Here is a 26831-nt window from a genome sequence, read left to right on the forward strand (position 1 = left end):
AATGGGAGAGTTATGTCTGCTCGGTTGGCTGCACTTCATACTTCACAGGCATTTAAAGATGCTACCAAAATAGAACATTTTAAGACTGAAATTCTCACATATTTTTCAAGCCTAAATGATAGACTTTACAATTCACTACAGTAATTTGTTCCTGTCAGTGTTTTGAACGGCAATCTTATCGGACATAAATTAGGGCTCTTAATAAGTGTTTTTACCTATACTGTCCAAGTGTCCAAGAATGAGAAACCACTACAAATACTAGCCCTTAACCACGGAACTATAATGGTATAATAGCAAATATGTAGTACAGTCTCAAGTGTAACTGGAAACACCTCCCGGATAGATAACGCTCGACGATTCATTAGTTACGTGACAGCCTTATTACTGAACCATACCCATTAAACATCTTCAGGTCAGATTGTGAGACCCTACAATTGAATCCAATTTTGAGGACACATTAGTGCTGACTCATTAGCTGTGTCATGTAGATATAGATAGTCTCCAAAACACCCACATTTTGTATTCTTTGTTGTAAATCAGATTACAAGGACCCCAGGCTTCTTCTTCCCAGCCATAATACTGCATTTTGGGGTGCTGGCCTTTTGTAAATTTGACGTGAAAACGTGCTAAAACTAGCCTAGTGTGTACGTTTTTGGCTTTGACTTTATTGTTTTTTGGACATACCTTTTCATCATCACTGGCATCTCCGACGTCGAGATGCTTGGCGTCGGCGCCGCCCGAGCCATTGGTGTCGGGCGCGCCGGCCGCCGTGCTCCACGGAGACGCAATGGTGCCGGCTGCGAGCGCGCCGCTCGCTGAAATAAAACAAAACACAACGTCAGTAAATTTAAAATAAGAAGATAAGTCTCTTGGTTTGGTTTTTTCTGTAGAAAGAAGAGAATCATCAATAGATAGGCTTGTGGCAGGAGAACCGATCAGATGGTGATCGTACAATAATTCGAATACATTCAAGATGCTACTGAAACTGATTAATACTGTAAACTCAAACACAGAGATCTTTGAATAACATTACCAAACGATAGGAGGAAAAAGTGGGGTTTCCCGTTCAACATTTCTTAAAAGTGTTCTAGTATTCCCGGTGATCAGCAACAGATATATTAGCTGTTCTATTAATATAATATTTTTACAACAATTTTAGGAAAATTAATTTTGGAAAATATATTTATTTGTGGATCTTTTGATTAACTAAGTAGGATAACTTTGTATCAAGTTACCTTGTTGTACGCGATTTGCATCCTTAGTTCGACCTTATCTACAATGTATCTAGGTAAGATTGATTCAAAATCTATCCATAAACTTCTAAAGTATCCCCCTGAACAATTAACTCTGATTTTACAACGGATAATGGAATTTATATTACAAGCGAACTGGCTTTTCAAAACCACGTCTTAAATATTCCTGAAAAGTGAAATGGATACCGTGATAAAACTGTAAAATTTGAAGAAGAAAAAATCATTTCCTAAAAAGTAATTATCGCAAGAATCCAAAGTTTTCCAACAAGCGATAACCGATTACATAACAACGAGTAACGTTGAGCGAGTAATTCTCTTGTGTAGATAATGTAAGTGTGACCGTGAATCGTATGACGCACCTACAAACGTGGATACGAAACAAAAGTAACCATTTCACCCATTCAAACTTATTATCCTTTTAACAATAGCTTTGGTTTCCTTTACCTTTTGTACTGACGAAACATGAGAGGGGATAAATTGTAAAATAGATGTCAATTAATCATAAAACAATCGGTAGCAAGGTGATTTGCGCGGTAGCGAAAGTCAAAACAAATGTAGAAGGATTTTATACTGCCGTGTAAAGTTTAACTTGTACACAAATATATTTGTTACTATAATTCTGCTATAAAGTATTAGAACTACAAATGAAACCTTTTCAAAGATTTTAAGCATTTTCAAAAGCTTTTTCCCTAAAAATATTTTTTATTCTACATATCTTATCACGATATTGTACTTTACAAAGAAAAAAAAATAGTCTACAATGTATGGTTTTGTCCATCACTAGTTGTTCAAGAGTCGAGTCAGCTCGAGTGCGTCTGACGTCAGACCGCTTGTTTGTTTACTGTGTCGGATGCGCGTCTTGTAAACTTCCAATCGTATTGTGGCCGATACGATAATACATACAGCAAAGTCGTGGTTACTTTGATACTATTTTTAAAGGCCTTGCAAAAAGCTTTTGAGATTCGACGTCAGATTTTGGACTAGTCTAGCCGTTTGTAAGGCATTTTAATTAATATGCGCAAACGTTTCAATGAATTTCTCAATATTAAAATCGACATTCATTTACATTAATTAATAATACAAATTCAAAATTATCTTTTATAGAAATGTACAAATAAAGTTCGTGAAGATTTATATTTCGCTAAGAAAATAAAATTGGCAAATGAAGCCAAGAAATACCGAGTTAAAATTTCATAATAGCAAATAAAATCTTTGTTCCCTCAAGATCGGAGGCGAGCTCGTAGGCATTCCGGAAATTTTCATATTTACTGTTACAAATATGCAGGTACGAAACATTTACAATATAAATATAATATCAAAACGGAGAATTTCTTTATGAAGATCGGATCGAGAGTCGAGAGAGTAAAGTATGCGCCCGCCTGCCTTCGCGACGAGCTGTCCTCCTCGTTACTTTATAAATCCTATCCTTACCTACCTACATTCCGGTTATTATATTTATATCTATCATTTTACTATACTCCCATTCTTCAATCTCCTAATTCTGGGGTATGTGCACCTTTTCAAGACAAGAAACGAAGTAGGTCGCTGTAGCCAATTAAATTAGTCTCGTGTAATGTCATTTCCCAATAATAATGACACCAGTACACAGAGCAAAAACTTGCAACTTAGTATATTGTAATGTCAATACGCCCCACATTGATGCAACGAATTCGCATTGTCTCCGTCGCAAACGTATTGAGAAATCGTCTTTATAAAATGAGAAATTGACCTCATTATAATCCAGAACGACTTCTGCGAAAAATTATATCAATCATAATAAGCTCTTCTAAGTAGTTTTTTTTTATCAATACGTTATCGTAGTAATATTATCAGCGGTACCTACGTTAAATTATCTGTTCATAATAAATGTAGTTAACTAAGAGAGATGGAGCTCCACAAGTTGTATCAAGGATCTTCAATTAGGACAATTATTATTCAGCAGTGACTAATTCAAGCAGCGCTCGCGGTTGGCTGACAAAGGGCGCATCGTGGACGTGCAATAATTAAAATAATAAAGCATGGCTGTTCATTGTGCTGATATGACAAGTGCCCGCAATAAGTGGGACCCTCGCTACGCCGCGGTGGGGTCGGCTCTTGATCATATTTAAACGGGACCTATCTATTCCATGCGTGCGATTTATACTGTTGTGCAATATTAGCACTGTTTGCAATTTTTTTTTATTTGAACCGTTCGTTCTTTTGTAACGTTATTGACACATGAACGAGATAAATAATAATAAAGCATATCTGCATTGTAAGGAAGGATTAGTGGGTTGTTTTATTGAAGTAAGTATTACGAGTAACATGGCTCCGATAAATTCATAATAAGACGATGATTCAGGAACGGAACTAGGGTAAGCTCTCCAGAACATAATATAGGAGTGGGCGGTTCAAAAGACGTGTTGTATTTATAGACAAAGCCCGCAAGTACGTACGTAATATTAGTCACATTGAGGTAAAAGACAAAACTGTTGGGACACTACCCTGCCCGAGCATAATAGTTACGCACACAGGAACCTTTGTGAAACACATGTTTATACATAGTTTTATCAACCGCTCTGTAACAGCCGTAATTTTATGAAATGAATAATAAAATTGTTTGTAAAGCAAATATTGAGCGAACATGCGGTTTCTACGTTGATTCATAATCGGAGACTAGTTTCATTAATATTTAAGACCGGGTGCAGCTAAATTCGAGTTTTTCTGGTTTTTCCATATTTATTTGGTATTTTACGCACATATATTTTTAAATTCATCATTTTGGGTATTAAATAAACCCTAAGAATCATCTCTCTATTTGTTTTCATAATTTGAATGTTTTAATAGTTTTCTAATCCAATGTTATCTTTATGATTTCTATCTTCTGTTTACAACTCATTCATATCTAATCATATGCCTAAAAAAACCAGGTTAGTCTTTCCCTTTATTTACTAGTAACATGAATCTATATGCAATAGTTGAGTACATATGTGTTGCACGCGATTCCAGAAACAGGAATGCATTTAACATCAACAATGGAATAATTCCGGTAATTTAATGTTGTATGGCCCTTCCATATCGCGTGAGCCTTTTAAAATCTATAAAAGCAACTTCGTTCTGTGGTAGCACGCTTTTTTATTAACATTTGACTATTATCCACTTATGCGATCGCCGCATTCGCAACCATTTTAGAACTTGTTTCGCTAATTACTGTTTATTTACGAGTAAAAACCGACAACACCTTTTTTCCTTGAAGGGCTTTAAGTAGCTATAGTGTACCCATAGTTTTGTTTATTTAAGAGAGCGTGAACCTGTTATTAACTTATGATAAATCTCCTATAAAATGTCACTAACACGAATCGGGATTTGAAGTGGGATTGTATTTTCAGCGGTCGGCTTCATTAACGAGGAAGTCGACATAATCGTATGGAAAATTAAAATTACAAACATTTTACGATACCAATAAAACGAAATGCCTACATATAATTAAAGTTATGGCTAATAAGCAAATTATACTGTCAAATTAACTTTTTTTAGCCTGTTGCGTGCTTTTCAATCACAAGTACGTTATATTTCGAACAAGGGGTCTTTCCGTTTCTGCCGTCGGCTTTTAATATCCCATAGTAATTACCTTTAGAAGAAATAATTAATAGTGTAAACAAACAAATGAGTCTGCGGTTGAAATCCTGCAAACGTTATTTCGTTTGACTACTCTGCTAGCAATCAGACACATCAAATTAACTTCATATAGCTAGATTTGATATGTACAGATATGTTTTGCAGAATCAAATGCTCTAGGGCTGCCGATTCTAGCATTTTCTAGCTTTTTGTACCCAATAATAATTGTATGTTTCATCACTAATGATTAAACAGACTGTAAATTTTCAAAAGACTGGCTCCTATCAATATGAAAATTAATTTAGGTTCAGTGGTTGAAAATGTTTTGGTGTCCGATAGTGAAAAAGCTCAAAGGTTTTCTTTCTATGTGGGTAAGTAGTTGGCTTTGAAGATGTAAGCCTATCCTATAATAACATGTTGGAATCGATAAGTACCATCTAATACTGTTATTAACACTATCTTAATAGAATCTGAAGTAAGTACCGGAACTAAAACATATTTGCAGTGCTCAAATAGTTCCGTAGTTAACATCGTTTTATCTCGCTTCTGGATTCGGGCGCGCGGAAAATGATAAAAAAAATATCATGAATCGTTATGGGAACAAAAAACGTTTACAAAGGTGGTAGCCCTAGTTGTTGGGTGTGCGAGGGGGTGGGGCCCGGCCACCTGTGAGCGTACCGGCCGCGCAACGGTCGAGGGTTGCGCGCCAAAGTATGTTAATTAATTTTCGGTTGACCGTCCAGTGCTCTACGGGTTTGCTCAAATCGGCCCACCGTGCGGTTTTCGTATATTTTGTTTTCAACATGAAAGGTCACTCATGTAATCCAACAATATTGTTAATACGGTCAATAGACTTATTTACCGTTTGTGGTCTGCTCATAATACTTTATCAACGGATTATTGACGCCCATAATTTAATAATAATTAATTAATTTTCCAATTTTAGAATATTCAAAGAATCCAGTGAGCCACCGCATAATATACGTAAATGTATCACCTCCACTCTCGTTGACAAAACACGCGTACTTCATACATAATATTCGATTTTACCACGTCGTCTGATTTTAATTAATAATTCAATAGCGTAAACCGCCGCTAGGAAATGGGGCAATGGGTTTTTATTAATTCCTCTTTGGAATATTAAAGTAGGATGGGATGATTAATGATTCAGCACGATTATAATGTTTATTAAAATGTGCGCGTGCGGTGGTACAATCAGGCCGCTCACAAAGATGTTTACCGGCCGGCGTGAATGTTTACAAACGCGACGTGTACGACACAAAGGTGTTGCGTAGTGCGTGGAGCCACGTGGCGCGTGCACTATGCACTGTCCATGGAGTACACACCTCACTAGTACTAGGTACTCGCCCTCAGAATGCTGAACAACGCTACCTTACAACCCTTCAGCCAGGCCGGTCGTGTTCGGCCGTCGGCAGCCAGTGCGTCAAACAGTCAGCAGTACCTATACTCGGAGACGTCAAACGTTACGTAAAGTAATAAAATTAGTGTTGCTATGTTTACATGAATTGCAATTTACTTATGGTAATGTGCATAATTATCAATTATGTACTACCAACCAAGTGCGGTTTACACTACCTAACTAACAATTAGGTGTGTCCATTGAAAATCAATTTTAAAACATTTATCACAAGGCGTTCATTGATAGATACAGATACATATTATTTTAATGCTCTGTAACACTAATAATACTTTGTATGACAAGATCAAGAAGATTTAAGAGTTTTGGCAGCAGTCTAGACTGGTGTTTGGCCGTAGGCGAAAAAAAATGTATCAGTAATATCTTGTGATTCAACTTTCCAAGTCCTTGGAAACAATATCACCCAAAACATTCATAAATTATAGCTGCTATACTTTCAAATGCTGTCAAAGACAATTGAGATACAGGCGCATTAAAATTATTAAACCGTTAAATTTCTCAAAGATGCCAATTTTTTATGTTTTAAAGTCAAAGTAACCAAATCCACGAAGACGATCAAGAGATCTTACCTCTGAGTCACGTAGCCGCTTGCCAACATCGAATAATACTAATACAAGCATAGGTATTTATGTAGATGGCTACGCCAATTTAGACTTTGATTCAATACGACAACAGATTGTAAGCAAGCATAGGATAGGTGAATCATCGCACGCGCCTCGCCAGCTGCGAGCTAAGACTCGGATTGCAAGTTCTCAGCGTGCAATGTCTTTAGTCGTCTTGCAACATTAGCTGTAAACACTAAACATTATCGCATTTTATTATGTATCAAACCTACGTGCGGACGAGGTCTCGTGTCGTCGGAAAATCTGCATAAGTCGTCACAGAATCTGTTCACGCGACGCGAAATTTTTGTTGCCCTCACGAAATCGCTTTTCATGTCAACGCTATGTTTCTACTGAATGATTTATTTAAGAAAGAGTAGCTAACGTATGGTCTGTGGTTGGAAGGTATATCAGTTCTTCAAGTTTTACAATGAATTAAGGACTACTGCTGTAGACTGTGCGATATGATAGGCCTACTGCCAGAAGTGCTATACCACACACGCTATGGTAATAACCTCGCAGATTTTGATTTGTAACGCTCTATGCCTCAGCAAATAATATTTAGAAAGGATTTCGCCAGGTTTAAATCAGATAAAAAAAAACAAGATATATTATCAAGCCTTGAAACTGGCCATACTAGCTGGATCAGCAAAAGACTGACAACTGAAAATAGTTTTTAAGAAAATAAAGAAACATTGGAAACACGAAATCCATCAACAGTGATTGCAGCCATTTGATCTTCTTGCCAATCTTAAAAGGTTTTGTTTCGGACACTATCCAGAATAAATAAACACAGCTGATAAAATCCTAGAACAGCTATTAATACTGTAAATAGCTATTTATACTCTGTCACGTAAAACGTTCAAGTATCACGCGAAGGGCTTCGTTACAAGTATTTATTTTGAATTGGCAAACATAAACATCCATTTAACTTTTATCGATCATATAAAGGTAAACATGTAGGTGTTTCGACCGTGGGAAATGGAAAAGTATACGTGTTTTCATATTATATCGTCCCTTAAGAAGTATGCACGAGGCTCTCTAGCCTTTGTTATGCAGTTATATAATCTAACGAGTAAATATAATTAGCGAAACGGGTTTGTTTACATAATGCACATGTGCAGCAATAAAATATGCATAAATTATGGCAAAGTTCACAGTCTGCTGAATTAACATTATTGTAACTATTATCTCAGATTACTTAATGTTTGCTGCATTTGATTGTAATAAATATGTAAATATCGAAAGTACTGCTGATGTTGTATACTTCTACATGAAAATTATTGAACAGAAACGTTATAAGCCCTATATAAAATTTTTGCTGTTCGCACAGTCCCGAAGAAAAAATGTAGGCAAATGACTATGAAGCACACAATCTAATTGGTTTTGGGTCCTCTGAATTTGACCCTTCTTGAACATATCCAATAAAGCGAGCGGGATATTACTCAAATATGATATAGATGGCCTGGTAACAAAGAGATACTTATGAAATTAAGGCGATAAATCAGCGTGGTCTGAGCGAGGCGGGCTATGAATGAGCACAGGAACAACGACTTATATGTAAATAATGTCGTATGCCGACGCCCGACGCCCGCCCGCCTGAATATAAAGTAATATGTCACAGGAAATTACATGCCAAGTGATCGAGTGCTAATAGTCTTAGGGACTTCCACGACATGCTTGTAATTGATAAGCTGAGAACTGCCTATACTTATACACTATTACATTGGTACGGATCGAAAGAAAGTTGCCCACTTTCAACTGAACCAGTGTTCAGGTATAAAAGGTGAATGGTATAAGACGATTGGTTTTGCAAAACGGACGTTCAAATTACTTTTCGTGTGGCGTAAATGAGAGGCGTCAGCGCGGAACGTGGCTGCAACTCTCAGAGATAACAACTGACTGTAAGCAACCACAGAAGCGTTAAGCGATAAATGTATGGCTCGAGTATGAAATAGCCATTAAGTCGTTTGGACTACTTCACTATGTTTGTTGTCGAACATTCTCCGGAGCATTAGTTAAAGCGAGAGGGGAAAATTGCTTTAAGTCATTATGCTGATTACTCTTTTGTAAAGACATTTCGAAGTATTGTCGTTCACGATATGATTGATTTGTGTTCACTTAACAAAAGAAAAGCAGTTTCCTGCTGCTTCATATGAGTAATTGCCGTCCATATTAATTACAACTAACTATTGAGTGGTATGTTTTAGAGAATTTCTTCCCACTTATTCTATTGTTCATTTGTTTTTCTAGTCAATGGTCAGTACACGACGATCTGAAGTAATCGACATGATAGTCGAGCAGCCACACTAGAACGGATATGTAGGTCTGCTGCGTGCGTACTCTTGCCTTAACGCCAGTACAAATAGTTAATATTGAGTTGTAGTGTTGCAGAAACCGCGCAACAACTTGCAGTAGACATATATGCAAATGATTAAACCTTTAAAAATTCCCCTCCATTCAACAGTAATAGCGGCGGATCCGTAGACAACTAAATTCGCCCAATAAATTGCCAAGCAAGCCCCAGCTATGCATTACTATTCAATTTATGCATGTCCCTACATAAGGGAAAAATTCTAAAAACTCAACCCATTCAATATATTTTGATCTTTAATATTCTCTGTCCGTACAGTGTTCAAACGTGACCTGAACTCTTTCCTATTGTGGTTCAATATCATACGACGACGTCAAAAACAATGAATTCATGACCAACTTCCAGTAGAGTGCGTGAGTTTGGAACGCCCGCCATCTGAATATTGAATAATAGTTTAATGTACATATTAAAGCTTCCAAGTGCGTCTAATGTACATACACAGCTAACACGAAGCGTATCTACAAATATTAGTTAGACATCGAGCGTGCTAGATCGTGTTTGTTTCATTATGCCGCAGTCTCGCGTATGTGCAGGTACCTAATGAAGGGAATCTGAGAGCTTTAGCGAGATCAAGGTGCGCTGATAATCGAATTAATTTGAACTGCACTGAAGCCAGCTATGTTGCCGACAGAGGGCTTAACTAAGTTTATGAGTATGCTAGGTACGCTCTTAGCGTGCAACAAGTTTGTTGGGAACATCTTGAGTGCTTTGAAATCGGTTAAGCCGTATAGACCCGTTGAACTGTTGTGTTCTATAGTTTGGCGCTCTTCACTGTGTGAAGTCGAGCGTCAAGATGGATACTGAACTTCTCTAATTCGTGCTGTACAGGGTCGTAAAGTGATTATAGCCTGTGCAATTAGTACTAACGGTTGTGGTGTACAGCCCAGCTGCGTTGTGATGGCGAGAGACAATTGCTGCCGACAATTCGCGAGGGTTCATTGACCACTCGGACGATGCAAGCAAGACGCGCTCAAACACGACGATTTTCTTCTAGAAAGTTTTAGCGTTGTCGACGGACAACATCCATATTTTTGCGGATTCCTCTCAATGTTCTATTTAGAACCGGAAAACCCACTTCAACTTTTGGTTTTTTCCTGAGATGATGTGAATAGGCAAGTAGTTCTACAACGTGACATGATCGTTCTTTGTTCGTCACTATTATGTGATTCACATGTCCAAGTAATACTATTTCAATGATTTATAGTGGAATAAAAGAAATAAAACTTTGTATAAAACGTCAATAACAGGAAATTAATTTATAGTGTAAATCACATGCCTATACGTTATAACCATAGACGGCCAGGCCAGCATTGTGGTCCGTTTACGATTCTCACAGTAATTATAGTTGCCATAGTAAATCAGCGCAATAATATTTCTCGACGGTATCAGGTATAATTGGATCGCAATGCGAGTAGCATCTATGCGGAAGAACGGGAGCAACATCTCTCGTTACATTCTGTGTCTTATTCTGAGAACACCATGGGAATACATCGGCGTACTTAAAATAACTTAAATAGAAGTCACTTCATTGTTCACAGCTTTCATACAAACTATCTTTAATTTATGTCCGCACAAATTTTCCTAATTAGTCTGTGAATGAAGAAACCTGAAATAAAAGTACATATTTGCTCAACTTTTTCACACACACACACACTTCGTACCAACCGACTTCATAACATACGAACAATAATAGGAGAACTTTATAATCTTTACCTGTTTACGTATTCTACTATTTTCTTTTCTAGGAAGAACTACCTCTATCCTTAGCCTGGATTTCCCTCTTCGATGAGAACGCAAAATACCCTATGCATAAACAAAGCGAAACGATCCAGCTTACAAAACACCAAATATTTCCATTAAAATCGACGGAGCACATGAGGTTAAGTGAAAAACTTGGAACAAAGGCTGGCGTGGTCGGCTCACTATTTAGTATGCATTTGGAAAGGAGTTGAGGCGAGAGCAATAAGTTTGAGCCCGCGATTTGCATAGATTGTGGCGCGGCGGCGGCGCGGGCGAGTGTTTGGTGATTTACTTGCGCGGCCGCGTGGGCGACGCGCCGATAACACCTGCACTGCTATTATGATGACACCTCGGCGAACGGAGCTGCTAGCACGAACCTTACAAAAACTCTGTACATTTAAGTCCACCAACTTGGACTATACCTATGCTATTGCATTCATTCATAAGGATGTAGAAGACTGGAGACCTTTTTGTTCGGTGTAAGCTGTGCATTTATCGAGCTGATGGCTTCCTAGAGTTAAACCAGAAGATTATGTGGAGACCAGAATCCTTAGTACCTAATATCTGACTCATTTATGTTATCTTTTTAGGACTGACAGGTTTCGATGTTGATCGTGTTATCATTTTCAGGAGTCACTTGTTTTGAATAAAATCTGAACTTTAGAACTGAATTTGCAGAAAATGACAATTAAGAGGTAAGAAAACAAAAACCTGTAAACGCATATTTATCATGGACATTTTTACACTCACAAAAATGTATGAAATAGTCGGATAAATATAAAAAAATCACAATGGCTATTATCCTGAATTAAGAAACATTGCATTTGTGGTTAGAGGAAGTAATTGACAGCAGCTTTATTATTTTAAATAGTCTCCAAAATAATACTTTACGAGCGAAAGTTTGCGGTTTAAGTGTTTAGCTAGCCGAACATTGGATCATTTGTTCGTTGAAAACGTATGATAAGAAGATTGCTACAATTTAATCCATATAAGGGGAAGCACAGACACCACAAACCAGTTGCGCACTCTCAGAAAAACAATAGTAACTCATAATCATAAGTGGTAGCTGTCTTGTAGGCTGTAGCGTACGGCGCGCCGAGAAGCCTGCTTGCGGTTAAATTACACTCATTTACCGCAGCAACAACGTCCGTGGCATGTGCAAAATGTTGCCAGCGACGATTAGCAGAATTCCTGCCTTGCAATAGAACATATAAATGCTAAAAAACAAGGCCCTTGCGACACACATATGTACTTAATGACTGGATAGGTTAGTTGTTTTGTTGATTTTCCATTTACGTTCGTCATTCCCTTGTGTGATGCATCAACCACCTACCGAGATAATGTTCTGTCATTCTGTCAGTTTTATTTACCTGTACAGATGATTGAGTAAGAATCTTAATTAGCTACAGCCAAGTATTAGAAATAATAGGCATAGTCTGTTGTAGTTGATTTAATGATTTGCAGTTGCCATGTTACACAATAAGTTCGCTAATGGAATTGATAGCAGTAATTAGAGAATGAGCGGCTGCGACAGCCCGCGGCACGATCCATGGAGTTTCGACACAGACAATCGCTGGCGCGTTCACTATGCGGGTTATTATAAAGTGCAATTGTTGCATTCGGCATTCGTAGCGCATTGGCGATGGCTAATTTTATCTTTAACACCCGCGTTTCGACGACGAGTTTCACTTATTAAATATTTATTTTTAAATCAAGAGTTCATCGATGTTTTTGTTAAAAAGAAAACTCAAGATGCTTTTAAAAATAAAAATGTTATTCAAACGCGAGCCCTTGAAAGAATAATTAACATGACTTCGTGAAAATTAACGGCTTCAACTTTCCTTGTTCTTGTAAACATGTGGTGTGAGCGATATTACGATAACCATAGTTAATTTAACAAATGGGTTACATGATTGAATCGTAGTTAGCTGATGAAGGTCGTAAAGCAAAGTTCAGGTTTTATAATACTGATATGCCGTCATTAGTCGGCTGGGCACAGAGCCATGGGCGTCATAAGCGTGAACACTCCTTGCTTACCTAATACTTTTCATTCAATGTTCGAGTGTGTCTAATTGTTCAAACTCTTGTATGAATATAATGCCGGTTCTACGTCATTGGCCAATCACGATATGATTGTGTAAATCTTTTATCAGTATGGTTTCTTATTAGTTTTCCTTAAGAATGGGGAAACTTTGGGAAATAACTTGTGCTGTTGTAGGTATAGAAAAATAAATATTTTCATATACCTATTTGCTTTATGAGTTAGTTAATTATTCATAATCTTCCTAGTAATTCCTCTTAAAGTTAACTAGGAAGAGTTTTCTTATATGTATTGTGTTTATTTCGGGCTCTATATTGAAATAATATTTGACTCACTGATTTATCACTACAAATGTGCGCCTCATATCAAATCAATAACTAGGCTATTGTTACAACACTACAAAAAACTCGTACTAAAAAACTCCTACTCAATGAGTTGGATATCACACCGTGTTTTTCCTCATTTATAGATTCATTAATGAATCGCTATTACCTTAACATATGATTAGCCGTATTTCTAATTGCTTTAATTGTTCATTATCATGTCATTCACATCTATATTATACTTCAGTAAGATTTAAATCACCTCGTGTGCAGATTACACGGATGACTAGTCACCCGTCAGTTATCTCGGCAACAGCTGATAAAACTGAATTAAACTCGATACGAGGCTTCGTCAGAAACGCGAAAAGGTCTATTTTTAAACCACGGCATTGAACTCCCAAATCATTATTCTTCACTTAATAGTTATATCACAAACTCTATTCAAGTTCCCAGAAGTATGACTAAACAAATATTTTGAGAATTCGACTGTGGTCGATTCTCTTCAATCGATTAAGAATTCTATAAGCCCGAGTATCCGACGGAACTTATTAATCGCGGCATTGATCACACTCCTGTCCGAGGACTTTATGTGGTCATTTATCGTTCTTACGCTCAATGTATTTATTTTATCATACAAGTGGGATTTAATTTCAAATTCTTACAGATTTATGTGTCCACGTTCGGAGGAAACTATTTTAATTAGTCTTTTTTCGTCTATAATATTTGATAATGACTCTAAGAGGGGTTAAAAAACCTAGTTATTTAAATATTTTAAACATTTTAGTGGCTTCTAAATGGCTTCTAAATTCAAAATATTTTATTTTAAGCATTTCCATTTTTATAGTGTTGCGAAGACGGAGCGTCAATCCACACCCTTACGTGTAACTGTAAAGGCGTCGCGCCGGTCACGGGCACTGTGCCAGCAACAACGGTGTTCTCGCCGCTTCCGAATGAGTGTCGCTCGATCACTTGTCGTTCGACAGACGCCGATAATTGCCCTGTTTACTTAATCATCATTAAAAATCGAATGGACCCGCCTTATGCAATCGATTAAACCAGACACAGACTCCAATTATTCCACCGTTGAGCAAGTTTAGAATTGATTAAATACAGTTTTAGTCTTTGTTTTATGTATTGTAAAACAAATCTGAGTTTCACTATTTAAATAATTCGTCGGAGAGTTCATAGAGTCTCGTCGGGTGCACTAGACATTGTAAGTAGGCCGAATCGATCACGCTTCGATTGGAGTGTTGAGCTTTTGCTCCGACATAAAGCATCGTTAAAACTACTTGTTTGATCTTTAACCTCCGTCGGTGCGTACAATACATGTAAATACAGAACACGGCTGCGTTTGTTACGTTCAATAATTACTTACTATATGTAAATGGTCGATTGTAGATGTCGAAGAGCTTAAAAGCCTATGATCAAACATTAACATATTTAACACACAATTACTGCACGTAATCACATAATTTGTCTACGCTTTGCTGGGTTTAATTGTGTCTTCTTTGCATCAGAAAAAAACAAGTTTTATATTATTACAAAACAAAGTGTATCATTTTCTGTATACAACATGTGTTCGGCACAACAATGAAACGGTAGCAGTACAAAACAAATTCGTGTCGATAAGGTTATTACTCGCTCATAAATATAGCAGTGACAAATAATGTTTAAGACACTTAAGCAGCTCGTATCAGCGCTGGGGACATGACGTAAGTACAAAGGGTGCAGGCGTCCAAGTTGTCAAACGAGAAGTTTTTATCAGGCGGCCTGTCGGCGTTGAATAGAAATGAGCCTTGAATAATGCATGTGTGGTGCAGGCCTCGTCCCGCACCTCTCCAAACTGATTTGTTGCGACCAACGTTGCAACAACGCGATCACGCTCATACACAGGTGTTTACGTTTATACCGAGTTACCGAGCGATAGTACGTCCATGTGCTCGAATGCAAACCGACTCGCTGACACCGCATTATGTGATATTAGCCAACTTGTTATACGATTCTGAACGACTGTGAGAACATTGCTGCGGGATATTATAACAACTTGATAAAAGGATATTAATAAGCATGACCTACGTTGCACTATACAGTATACAATATGATGTAGTTTTATTCTATGACTCACAAATCTATTACGTAAAACAATGTTTCGTCAAGTTGAGCGTGTAATAATCCTTCGAGACTAAACTGTTTAACGCGCACGGTGTTAAATAGAAAAAAAAATAACGTTAATTTGGCGTTTTATTGGTATTCAAAAAACTTGTAATAATAAAACTTGTACCGTCTTACCACAAAAACTTTTAAACGTCAGTTTATGCCTTGTCTAAAAAAATGTCAAATTATGACGTTGACATATGGTTCATTTTGCAGCCAAAATTTTATTAGACAAGTGTAAAACAGGGTTTAAAGTTTTTGTAGTACCTAAGGCCCGTAATGTTTTAGTTAGCACCAAAGCGTAGGTTTGTAAAGTGTGTGAGCTTGTGAAACCTAGATACTTAGCCATGCGCCCCGAGGCTGGTTTCACTTCCTGTGCCTTAAACCCATTGATGCGGCATCCGATATTAATCTTTTTCATGCAATATTTAAACATCAACAATTAAATTATAATACTGGCTTGTTATTATATTACGTAGGAAGATTACTGGTTAACTATTGAGTGTTGTACGAGCTACTGTCACCGTTCATTTCCGCAAAGCAAAATGTTAGTCATTGTTAATTGTAGGTTTAGCTGCTGAAAATGAAACGGGCGTACGTCGGAGATTGCTGGTACATAGAAGGAACGGTACATTAACTAGCTGCGTTCAAAGCGGGAATGAAGCGAGCCATTTGTGGCCGAGGTTCTGGTTTGCACCGCCAAGATGGCTGTGTTATAAGTCGAAGAACGCAGCTCAGAACACATTTTTGCGCAGCTACCTCCATTCTTAACTAGAAACTAACTGGCTCTTTGATTTACTGTGAATTTACATAAAAGATGATCATTGCGCGTACCGCGGTGAAAATTGTGATATAAATCTGCAGAAATTGCGAGAAAATCATATCAGGTTTATTATCTTAATGAGAAAGTCATAATTCTTGTTAAAATAGTAGGTATTCAGAGAATAACAGTTATTCGTAACCGAGGAACATTATAAGTAGGTAATTCAAAATGATATGACTATCCGCGTCGGTATCGGAAATATCAAATTTAAGATTTTTATCTGAGCAGACGTAGAAAGTTTCAGTTGAAAGGAAAGCTCTCTAGGCACCTCATTAATTTGTGCCCAATTATTGAATGACTAGGTACATTTTTGCAATAGGTATGCAACATTCAAAGATATTTGATACGTATGATAAATAACAGTTTCTGGTTGGTTACCCAATTGTAAATAACATTATAAGGATTGAATGGAATTTTATTTCAGAGATCTTTATTGATTGAATTGCTTTCGGTTATGTATTTTTACATTGAACATTAGTTCCCCGCCAAATAAACTTTCGCCTGTACATTAATAAGGCTGACATTTTTATTATTTATTTCTCTAGTCCGTGTTGAAATGTGTCTCGTTTCCGTTTTCAGACTACAACACGACGGTTTCAATAAAATCAAAATGAAGCGACGCGTAAAAATAAACACAAGAGCATTCTGAAAGGACTATTTCTTTTATGTCTATTCTGAACTTATTTTTAGAACATTCTACTGACTTAGAACGCAGTTAGACCACCTTTGGGTAAGATTTTGATCTCGACTTTTACAACACTACTTTGTATGTTATTAACTATTTATTTTTTGCGAATTTTATGGTAATAGCTACTTGTGGAAAGTATTGATCATTAAATAAAATACTACAACGATACTAGGTAGGTGTTTTAGATTTCAAGTTATCGATGCTTTCCAAAAAATGGCGTAAGATAGAAAAAGGAAAAAATAATATCTTTGAAAGTGCTTTTTTCAGAGAAAAATGAAATCAAAAATGTTTAGAAAGTTCTAGATACCTAAATATTCTGTAATAGACCTGCCAAGTAATTGAGCTTTTACAATTCAAGGAAATAAGAAAATAAAGCCTTCTGATAAAGTATTTAACTTGTATAAACCCCTATTGTGAATCTCATTTACTGTACGCTTAGTCCAGATTTCCGCGAATCCCATTTAACTTTAAAAGCGTTGTCACATCAGGAGTAAGACAGGTTTAATACAAAATAATAGAAGATGTTATAGTCGCAATAAATTAAAGTTGGTACCTATATAACCGGTTTTCTAGTTTCGTAAATAGCAAAATACATTACTGGAATCTATGACAACTTATTTATGTATCTATTCGTTAGTTAGATAAAACTTTGCACCGATTTGTAGCACACATGGACAATTTTAATTCAGTAGTTGTCATAAAAGTGTTGGTTTTAACGACATGCAGTATTGCAGTGGTATAAAATGATAAAGTATATTTGCGTAGAGGTCTCAAGTGAACGGATCTATTACAATGCCACGGTGAGAAAGCTCGGTCGTGTCGTGTACGGCGCGGGCGCCGCACAATGCTCACGTTTGCGACATCGCAATCAGCATCGTCAGCGCTATGTGTATCGAACTATAAAAGGTCAGGTTAAATAGCAACTCGCAATTCACTTGCCGTTTTAATTCCTCACATTTTTTACATGGAACTACGGCAATTATTTGCAATAATTAAACTTATGAACTTGTACCAGTTGTGCGTCGAAGTTAACATTGTAGTATCGCCTGTTTTTATACGTTTCCTCGTATTTACAATATAAATGTTTATTTTACAACTTAACTGGTATACATTATAGATGAAATAAAACTTGCAAACAATATTAAAGCCAAATGTCAGGATGTCCAGAGTGGGAGACTGGTGATAAGAATGAAATAGTTAGGGGAGATAAAGAGGCACAATCCGTTGGAGAAATTGAATAAATAGTTTAAAAACACCTCTGTAAACAAAGCAGGTAAAGCTAAGGAACTGTTTTAATATAAAAGACCAACCGCCTCGCGAAGAGGACGACGCAGTGAAAGGTAAATAACGCTATGAGATATAACAACAATGAAGTTTTAATGAACTACTGTTTCAAATTCTATTCACTGGACTTTTCCGCTATTGTGTTTATTCAGAAATAGTTCAGCTATTCAGCATGACAACAATTCAACGAAAATGAAATCGTCATAGCATAAAAACTCCACTACATTTAATTTATTATTATTAGTCAACAAAAACGATAGTAAGTTTGTTCGAGGATCAAGACGAAAGAAAAAGTCAAAGTTATCTAGTGTGAATAGATACTCGGTGAATACAATAAGCTCTGCCCACGCGCCGATGAATCACGCGCATGCGCCCGCGCCATTGCCGCAACGCACACAACAAGAACAGCAAAAACATTACCTACTTTTGAATAAGTTTCCTTTCTCTTTCTACACCTCCGAGCGTGCTCTGTGTTCGGCGCCACTCGTATCAATAAACAAATGAATCATTATCAATACATATCTAATAGATTGACTTTGACCATGATTAGAGTCAATGCCGGTTGTACTAACTAAACCAGCGTCGTTGTTACACAATATTTTGTTGTTTTACCTCAAAATTTTGCAATGGAATATTTGAATGATAATGTGAATTAATAAAAAGATAGTTACTAGATTAGATAGATGATAAGTGTGAATCGCAGATTACAATACAATCGTGATCAATTCATCCTCATTGATTCATAATTTTTAAGCTAATGCACAGCGCTAAAGAAAGTTTAAAATTTTTAAAATAAAGGCCATACCGGAGACGAGAATGTTTATACGAAACACGCCAAATGGCGCATAAACGTTTAAAGTGTTGTAAATTATTCTCTTAATCTCGATGGCATGATGACAAATAAAACGTCCTTTCACCTGTGAGACGCTTTTGGAAACGATGACGATAAAAATCAAGATCTTTAAAACTTTGAATTATTGAATGCAGTTCGGAAATCATAATACCAATTATTTCAGTACTTTACTGCTTTTATATGAAGCATCAATATGTTTCCTGATCATATTACATTCGGTATACAATTTAATCCTTCTGTTTTAACGTAAATACATTTTACATTTGTGTAATTAATTACGCCCATTGCCCTGAATACAGAAAATTATATTGAATTGCAACTACATATTAAAACTCGTATAGTGTCAATTGAACCAATGAGTGTGCGTCGGTTATAGTACCGAAGCTGATTTCGAAATGTAAGAGCGGAACCGTACGATAGTTTTTTTGTAAGATCTATTTACTTATTGCATTGGACATTAATTTATTGTCGCATTAACTGACCAGTCATAGCAGCCAAAGCGTGACGAAGTCGAACGAGTGGCCATGAAGTGCGTAGAGCGACTGCTCGGGTGATACGTAGAAACGGTGACTCACAGACAGAGAACAGAAATATGCATTATGCTGTACCAGATAAGGACAACAGATTTCAGAAAACAGGTTTGAGATTTCGAGTTTCGATCCGATATTCTCTTGTCTGTGCCAAGTAGACTCCGCTTGAGTAAAGCTGCCGTTCACGAAACTTGGGGAAGTCGCACATTAAAGTCACAGCTTTTTATTTTTGTTCAGCTTGATACTGTTTAACAATTAGGATTTGGTTTAACTGGCCTTCGTCTACTTCTCGATTAATGGTTGTTATCGTAATTAGTCACAGACCGGTTTCGATAACTTTCCCGGCCTGCTTTAAGTAGTACCTATTATTGTGAATTTGCAGATTTTGTTCATTATCTTATCAAGTAAAGGTTACCTACTGAACACTTTCTTTATCAAGACATGGTCTGTCTCGTGGTGATGTCACCACTACTTCGGTGCTCTTATCTTAACGACGATAAAACGTTAGTTAGGAATGTTCTACAGACGTAAGTTAGCTAATAAAACGCGTACCGACTAGGCATCCCGTCATCACCGCAGTTATCTCCTCTAATGAAAAGGTTATACGAAGCTTGTATTATGAACACTGTTTCGCGGAAGACAAAAGCATATAGGCTAGATGTAGCGATACAGTATGTTAAGACGTCGTCGGCGGCATATCAACACGTGTTTCGCGTGTGATTATCAATCGGTGCAGTGATCGCTGAAGAAAGTCTATGAGCTACACGATTACAGGAATTTTCCGACTCGGTGGAAATGATCGCGTCTTGGTGAATCATTACATGTTTTTGTCCACAGAGAAAACGCGTTTCTTACACGTTAATAAAATTAAACATCAGTAAGTGGTTGGCTTTAAAATCTGTATTTTCAATTTTGCGGGTTCCTTATGAATCGTTAAATTAAATCACGCCGAAAGTTGTGCCAAAAATGGAACAGTCATAGCCAACGTTCTCCACGCGCCTGTCTTGTTAAATGTCTTTGAATTTATTGACTACGAGCTGCCATTTACAAATATTCAATAGTAAATCTTAATCACTTACATCAGTGTATTTGTCCGTCAAAAATACAACTGTGCCTTTAACGTTAATGGGTCTATTTTTAATGATAATAGGTTGCCGATAATTGTGTAGTAGTATTGACGTCACGGCTAGTTGGCAATGTGAACGTTGTATAGGAAAACATGCAAATTTGTTGGCTGATTCCTTCTACTATCTTCCAACTTGTCTGTGTTAGTATTGTTATTAGATTGCGATGCTACAGATTTATTATCTCAATTGTATCACGAACGGCTCCATTTATTTTGGTTCGGATAGTTTGTATTTATGCCTAAAATAGATTAATATACATCAGGTGGATTTACTAACCACACCAAACACGGAAAATATATTGATGACTTGCAAATTAGCATGTTAATATTGTTTACTTATAGGCTCGGAATTTCCATATAAGCAAATTTATCTAAGTCACATTACTGTATGACTAATATAGTACACAGAGATGTTATACAAAGATAGCATCGTTTATCTGAACATGTTCAAATATTTACTTAATAAAAAATAAACTTTGTACTGTATGAATTTTTTTTATATACATTTTAATCATACTTTTTACAATAATGATGATAATTTAGATAATGCAAAAGAAGTACATGCATTAGAAGCAGCATGTGTGTCGAAGCCGTGAGACGCAGTGGCTAGGTTTTAGTTGCATACAAATCGGAACAAGGTATAATTTGATCGTGGTCCAACAATCGTTAAGGCTACTGTTACCAGTCGGCAACCGGTTTGTCCACTACCAGTGCCGAAACGACGCCAATCATAGCCTTAACACCAAAGCCGGAGAGCCTTTTATTATTATACCCACTGACAATATCGACGAGTTTATTTCGCTTCCTCACTTTTATTGGGCCTAATATATTTTAATTAGTGTTTAGTGAGTTGATTGCGGTAAAAACGTAGATGAATAATAGAAGGAAATTATTCATAATAATAGGAGAGGTGAAGAAAGAGTTATTTAAATGGTAAATGTGGTTGCCGTCGGTGCAGCCGGTGACGCAATTTTTCAGCCGTACTTACTTGTTGTTCTATTGACACAGTTAAAATGACAGCTTTTATCTGAACGGATTTAAATTGATACAATGACAATAGCTTGAGCTGGTTTCTCTTAATATTGTTATTTGTTTTCTCAGCCAGTTTACATTTTGCTTATTTTTGGTAGATATTACGTTGTATCATTAATCGTTTTGATTAAAACGTTTAATCGTAATTTAAGCATTTCCTGATTGCTGATTATTATTTTAGATTAGTGTCAAGGGTACTCTAGTGTGCATATGTCATTCAGTTACATAACACATTTGTATTATTTGTTTTATTTAAATATCTGTGTTTATTTTTATACGGTTATTTTATGGCAATAAGTATAAATAAACTGCAAATACTTGACATCCCTTTGTTATATTATTCTTGTTCTCTAATGTGTATTTTGAATTCCTTTGATAGATGTATTGTTTTCTTACACATGTAAAGTGTTTATTAGTACAATTGCAATACGATTATACAATCATTGGCAGCAATCACTAAATCTCCTCGCAGATGCCGAAATTATCGCGTGCATCGGTGCCAATAGCTGCCTGATTGATGGCTGATCCGGCGGGCATTTATCCATTCGTGAAACCGAGTAGGCGGATTGACAGCAAAAATCAAGAAAACGCTAATCAAAATAAGGCGAAAGCGCTTCCAAATCGCAACTTCCTGTGGAGCCTCAAATTAGACGAAAGCGTAGCAGCATCAGCCACTGGAAATTACCATGTGGCGTGCTGGAAATTGGCGTGCAACCATAGTAGGTACCATTTTAATGTGAGTAATTGGAGTCGAAATTTAGCGCTGGAGGGTGCGCACCTGCGGGCGCCGAGATTCATTCATGAGAGGAGCAAAATAAAGCGGCGAGAGGTCGACAACAATCCGCGGACGATAATAACAGTTGGCTTTTCTTAGAAACAGTGTGGCGTGGAGGCTTCGACGGAGGGTGTGTTGGCGTCTCGCTCGCACGCGTGGGGAGTGAGCGAGAGGGCGTGGGCGGGGCTCGGCGTGTTATGTCACGTCGCGGGCGGTGAAGGCGTCCGACGCGGAGAGTGCTGCACGCTGCACTCGCTGCATCCGCTACACTTCCCGACTTTTCATTATTAACGCTTGTTAAACTAAAGGAGCGGAGGTCAGCGCCAGATAAATATTAAGTCAGGTGGCCTACCTCCTATACAGGCAACGAATTGTGCCTGCCGATTGATGGATTAATCGTGACCAATTTGTTGTGCAGATAGTTCAAAGTAGTTTTATATCAGATACACAAACAGGTGGCTACTGATATCGGTACGGATTAGTCAACAAAACCCAACAATAAAATAAAATGTATGCAGTTTTGAATAGAGCAATGAATGTCGATTCTGAAAGAGATAAATCATTTCCGATGTAAACAAACAAACCTATGTAATTTCACATTCTCAATAGCAAGGATTTGCATCAATGGATTGTTATTGAATCAGTTTCCATGCCATTTCTGAACCGGTTATGTGTATTACATGCATTACTTATATAAAAACAGCCATTCTAATGCGCGCATTAAAAACCGATATTCACATGTTAATATTGTAATTTTATTTATATTCATAGTTTGATTACAACTTGTCGGCGATGAATAAAGTATTTTATGTGAAAATGACTGGTGGGCAAATGAAAACTTTTTTATGCATAAATAAGTCGCGTTCGATAGAAACGGCACGATTCAGTCGCACATGGCACAATGCGACGGTTTTATTACACGAGCCAATGGTGAGGCGACGTTTATAAATCATACTTTTATGGTTATTCTTAGCGATAAACTCGACGTTTCTAGTGTTGATGCGAACGTGTGCGCCTAAGGCAACCGGTGTTCCTATGCCAGCGCTGTGAGCCATGAGGAACTCGCCATAACCCCAGCAGGAAAAACGACATTATTTAAACTAAACGCTAATTCACTTTAAACGGTCTTTAAATATTAATTTTAGCCAATAAAATAATAATTAGTGGCCTATAAACTAATTGAAACTACCTTTACAACACAAATTGCGGTAATGCAGTAGCAAAACGAAAGTAGGTTGTATAGGACTTTCTTCTGCCGTTACACCGCAAAATATCGATATTGACTAGCTAATAAAGGCTAATCTAATTGGCTAAGTGGTTAGATAATGACCGCGTACATTTTCACCGCAAATTAACAAGGTAAATGGGACTAAAAGGGGCAAAGTGACGTCTTATTTATTGTGAATATCCTATGTATTTACGCGTGGTGGCAGGATTTCCCGCGATACCGCACAAAGACAGTCTATTGTTTTTATCCTTGTAAGAATAATATTATGAGAACCGGTACTTCGAGCCTAATCAGTTCATTTATCACAGCACGACGAGGAGACGGCATGCTGTTTAAAAAATGATCTTTCGTGTGTAAAATGATGGTTGTGTCTAGTGAGTTTCTCCAAGTTTTCGTTACTTTAATTTTGAAATGTTTAAACACACACAAACGAAAACAGAAGTAATTACATTTTACCGACTTCTCTTACTGTTCCGAATGAACAAAATCCGCAACGTAAGAACATACACACGTGAATCGGAGAAGGCTCATTTATTCTAAATTAGCTCAATAAGCATGTTGCCTCAACAGTTTGGTAATCGAAGGCTTTAGCGGTGTATCAATTGGCCAATCAATCGAGGCTCCAACTCCCGTTCGGCACAAACAACCTGACTACGGCAATTAGAGGGACCTATTTGTATTTCCAGCCAACGCAAACTACAAAGGGAAACAGCCAATATTTAGACTATTTTAGATCAGGTATTTTGAACACAAAAGCTTTTGCATTAATTAGTAGTGTGTGTCGTGTTTTAATGATGAATATTGAGTTCTATTCTATCTTCTTTATATAAACTTTATTTGCAAAAAATCAAGGAAAAAGGAAAGAAACTTTTTTTGCTGTTGAGTGAGTCATGAACTGAATTAACATTGAAAATGAGGAATTAGTAAGGAAAATGAAAAAATACGAGTAGGTATCAATATTAACACCTTGAAAAGTTACTACAAGACCAGTTATTCGATTTGCTTGTGTTAAAAGATGCTCTTGTTTTTTTTACTGCTTTAAATGCGAGGATTTTCCATAATTCAAGGTTACATCGGTTTTGATGCAGTCGTATCGAATTAGATTTTAAGAGAAAAACCGGACTGAGTATATGAACTTTATGGAAATAAGGTTTTTTATTATAATTAATGTTAAAAAGGTCTAAAAAACCTATAAATAATTTATTAGGAACTTTTCTATTGGACGCAGGTGTTCAGAAAAAAAAAAACATTATCCCACGATACGTTTTACGTCAACATTTGCTAATTCTAATCGTCGATAATATAAATCTTTCTACTATAATGTAACGTTGAATGTAATGTAAACTCTACAGTACAATACTGTGTTTTTAGTCCCACTAAAAGTCTAATGTGTCTGTATGTATGTGTGAGATTGTTTCTTACTCTTCCAGGCAAACCACAGAAAAACATTGTTGTTTATAAGTCAAAATAACGTAACGTCTACTTTTTATCCAAGTAAGCAAAGTAGCTCTTTCGCGACGCGGCTAAAACCGAAGAGAACATCTATTTCTAAATATATCTAAGTACAAAAATACTAATTAGGTACATATGTAAGACCTAAGTTTCAGCGCATTGTGCAATGAATTCTAGCTGCAGCTTCATTTAAATTACTTTGCAAGTCATTAAAAATCAATTGAATGATAATACATGGGCAGATAAACTATCCTATTACATAATGAGGAAAGGTTTGTAGTTAGCGTATCGCGTATTAGTAGAGTAAAAATATAATTCATACTGAATGAATTCTGGGACAATCGATCCTACTATAGCTGACCTTGTTTAGAAAATAAAATTAATTAATAAAGAAGTATTCCTCAATTAATAAACCCTGTGTTTCTTAAAAATCCGACAAAAGCTTCCCTTTCATTTCTATTCTTTTCAAATAAGTACAATAAATCGACGGAATGTTCCCGTTTCATAATCTCGCGCCCAAATAGTGGGAAAAACGAACCATTTTTGATTTGAGAATATAGTATTTTGGTGGGAAATCGAAGCTTCACGCAAGCTTTGGTAGTTTATTAATGAACTATCCATTTTCAGTGGTGTAATAGAGATGTTTCTGAAAGGGTTGGTTTCCCTGCCGTGTGCTCAGAGCCCAATGTTTCGAAACCGCCACTTAGGGGCTTATGTTCGACAGTAAGCTACGTTTTACCGAATTAATAATTCATTAAAGACAATATCATGTTATAGATAAGCTGTGAATAAATCTCCAGCATTTTTTGTTTTTATTTTAGCAGTAAATTAATTTGTAACGTTATGTTTTGCGTCTAAAACCGTAAGACGAAAGCAGTAACAATAATATTTTATTTTCATTAAACTGTCATTCCAATCGTAAAAGACAAAAAGCACATTTGTTTTGAAAATTCAGTAAAGCACAGAGTACTGTTACAGCAGTAAAATATTTTCTAAGGAAGCTTTTACTGTTTACGTGTAAAAGTATACAGTAAACTGTAAAATTGCTTAGTTTTTACTGTACGGTTCTTTAGTTTAAAACAAAGGTAGACATCGTTAAGTATTTAAGTGTTATACCTTTAGATTTGTCAGAGAATCTACATGAACATTAATATGTATGTCGTATTCTATCGTATTAAATTAGTTAAACTGTTACTGTGTTAGTATTATATCTGTTAAACCTTGATCGTTAGAACATTAAGCCATTATGTTGATAATATAATGCCTGTTGGTTACAAGTGTTAATCAAATTATACTGAAGCTATAGAGTCCTCCATGTAAGTAATTTGTTCCTAATATGATGGTCAATGGCTCAACCAAGTTTATTACATAAACCCAATAAAATGGAAAGAATTTATTAAAATTATTCGAACCTTACTAACTATAGGTGATAGGTTTAACTTTTTATTGAAGAAGATTTTCTTTACCTACTTTTATGTCTGACTATCAAATACTTTTCCTTATTACATAATTTTAAAA

The 26831-nt window shown here is 36.5% G+C and overlaps 1 protein-coding gene across 9 annotated transcripts in view; it reads right to left on the bottom strand.

Annotated features, from left to right (window-relative positions):
- LOC124632326 (transcriptional enhancer factor TEF-1) overlaps positions 1–26831 on the bottom strand; it is a 57590-nt gene that overhangs the window by 16220 nt on the left and 14539 nt on the right. For all 9 annotated transcript variants that reach the window (XM_047167126.1, XM_047167125.1, XM_047167127.1 and 6 more), the window contains one exon: positions 685–815. Coding sequence is in view for 6 of the 9 variants with exons in the window: in XM_047167118.1 (XP_047023074.1) it covers positions 685–815 (131 nt within the window). In the remaining 3 variants the exon portion in view is untranslated. The remainder of the gene's footprint in view (positions 1–684; positions 816–26831) is intronic.

This window comes from Helicoverpa zea, chromosome 8 (assembly GCF_022581195.2).
Source record: "Helicoverpa zea isolate HzStark_Cry1AcR chromosome 8, ilHelZeax1.1, whole genome shotgun sequence".
Taxonomy (NCBI): Eukaryota; Metazoa; Arthropoda; class Insecta; order Lepidoptera; family Noctuidae; genus Helicoverpa; species Helicoverpa zea.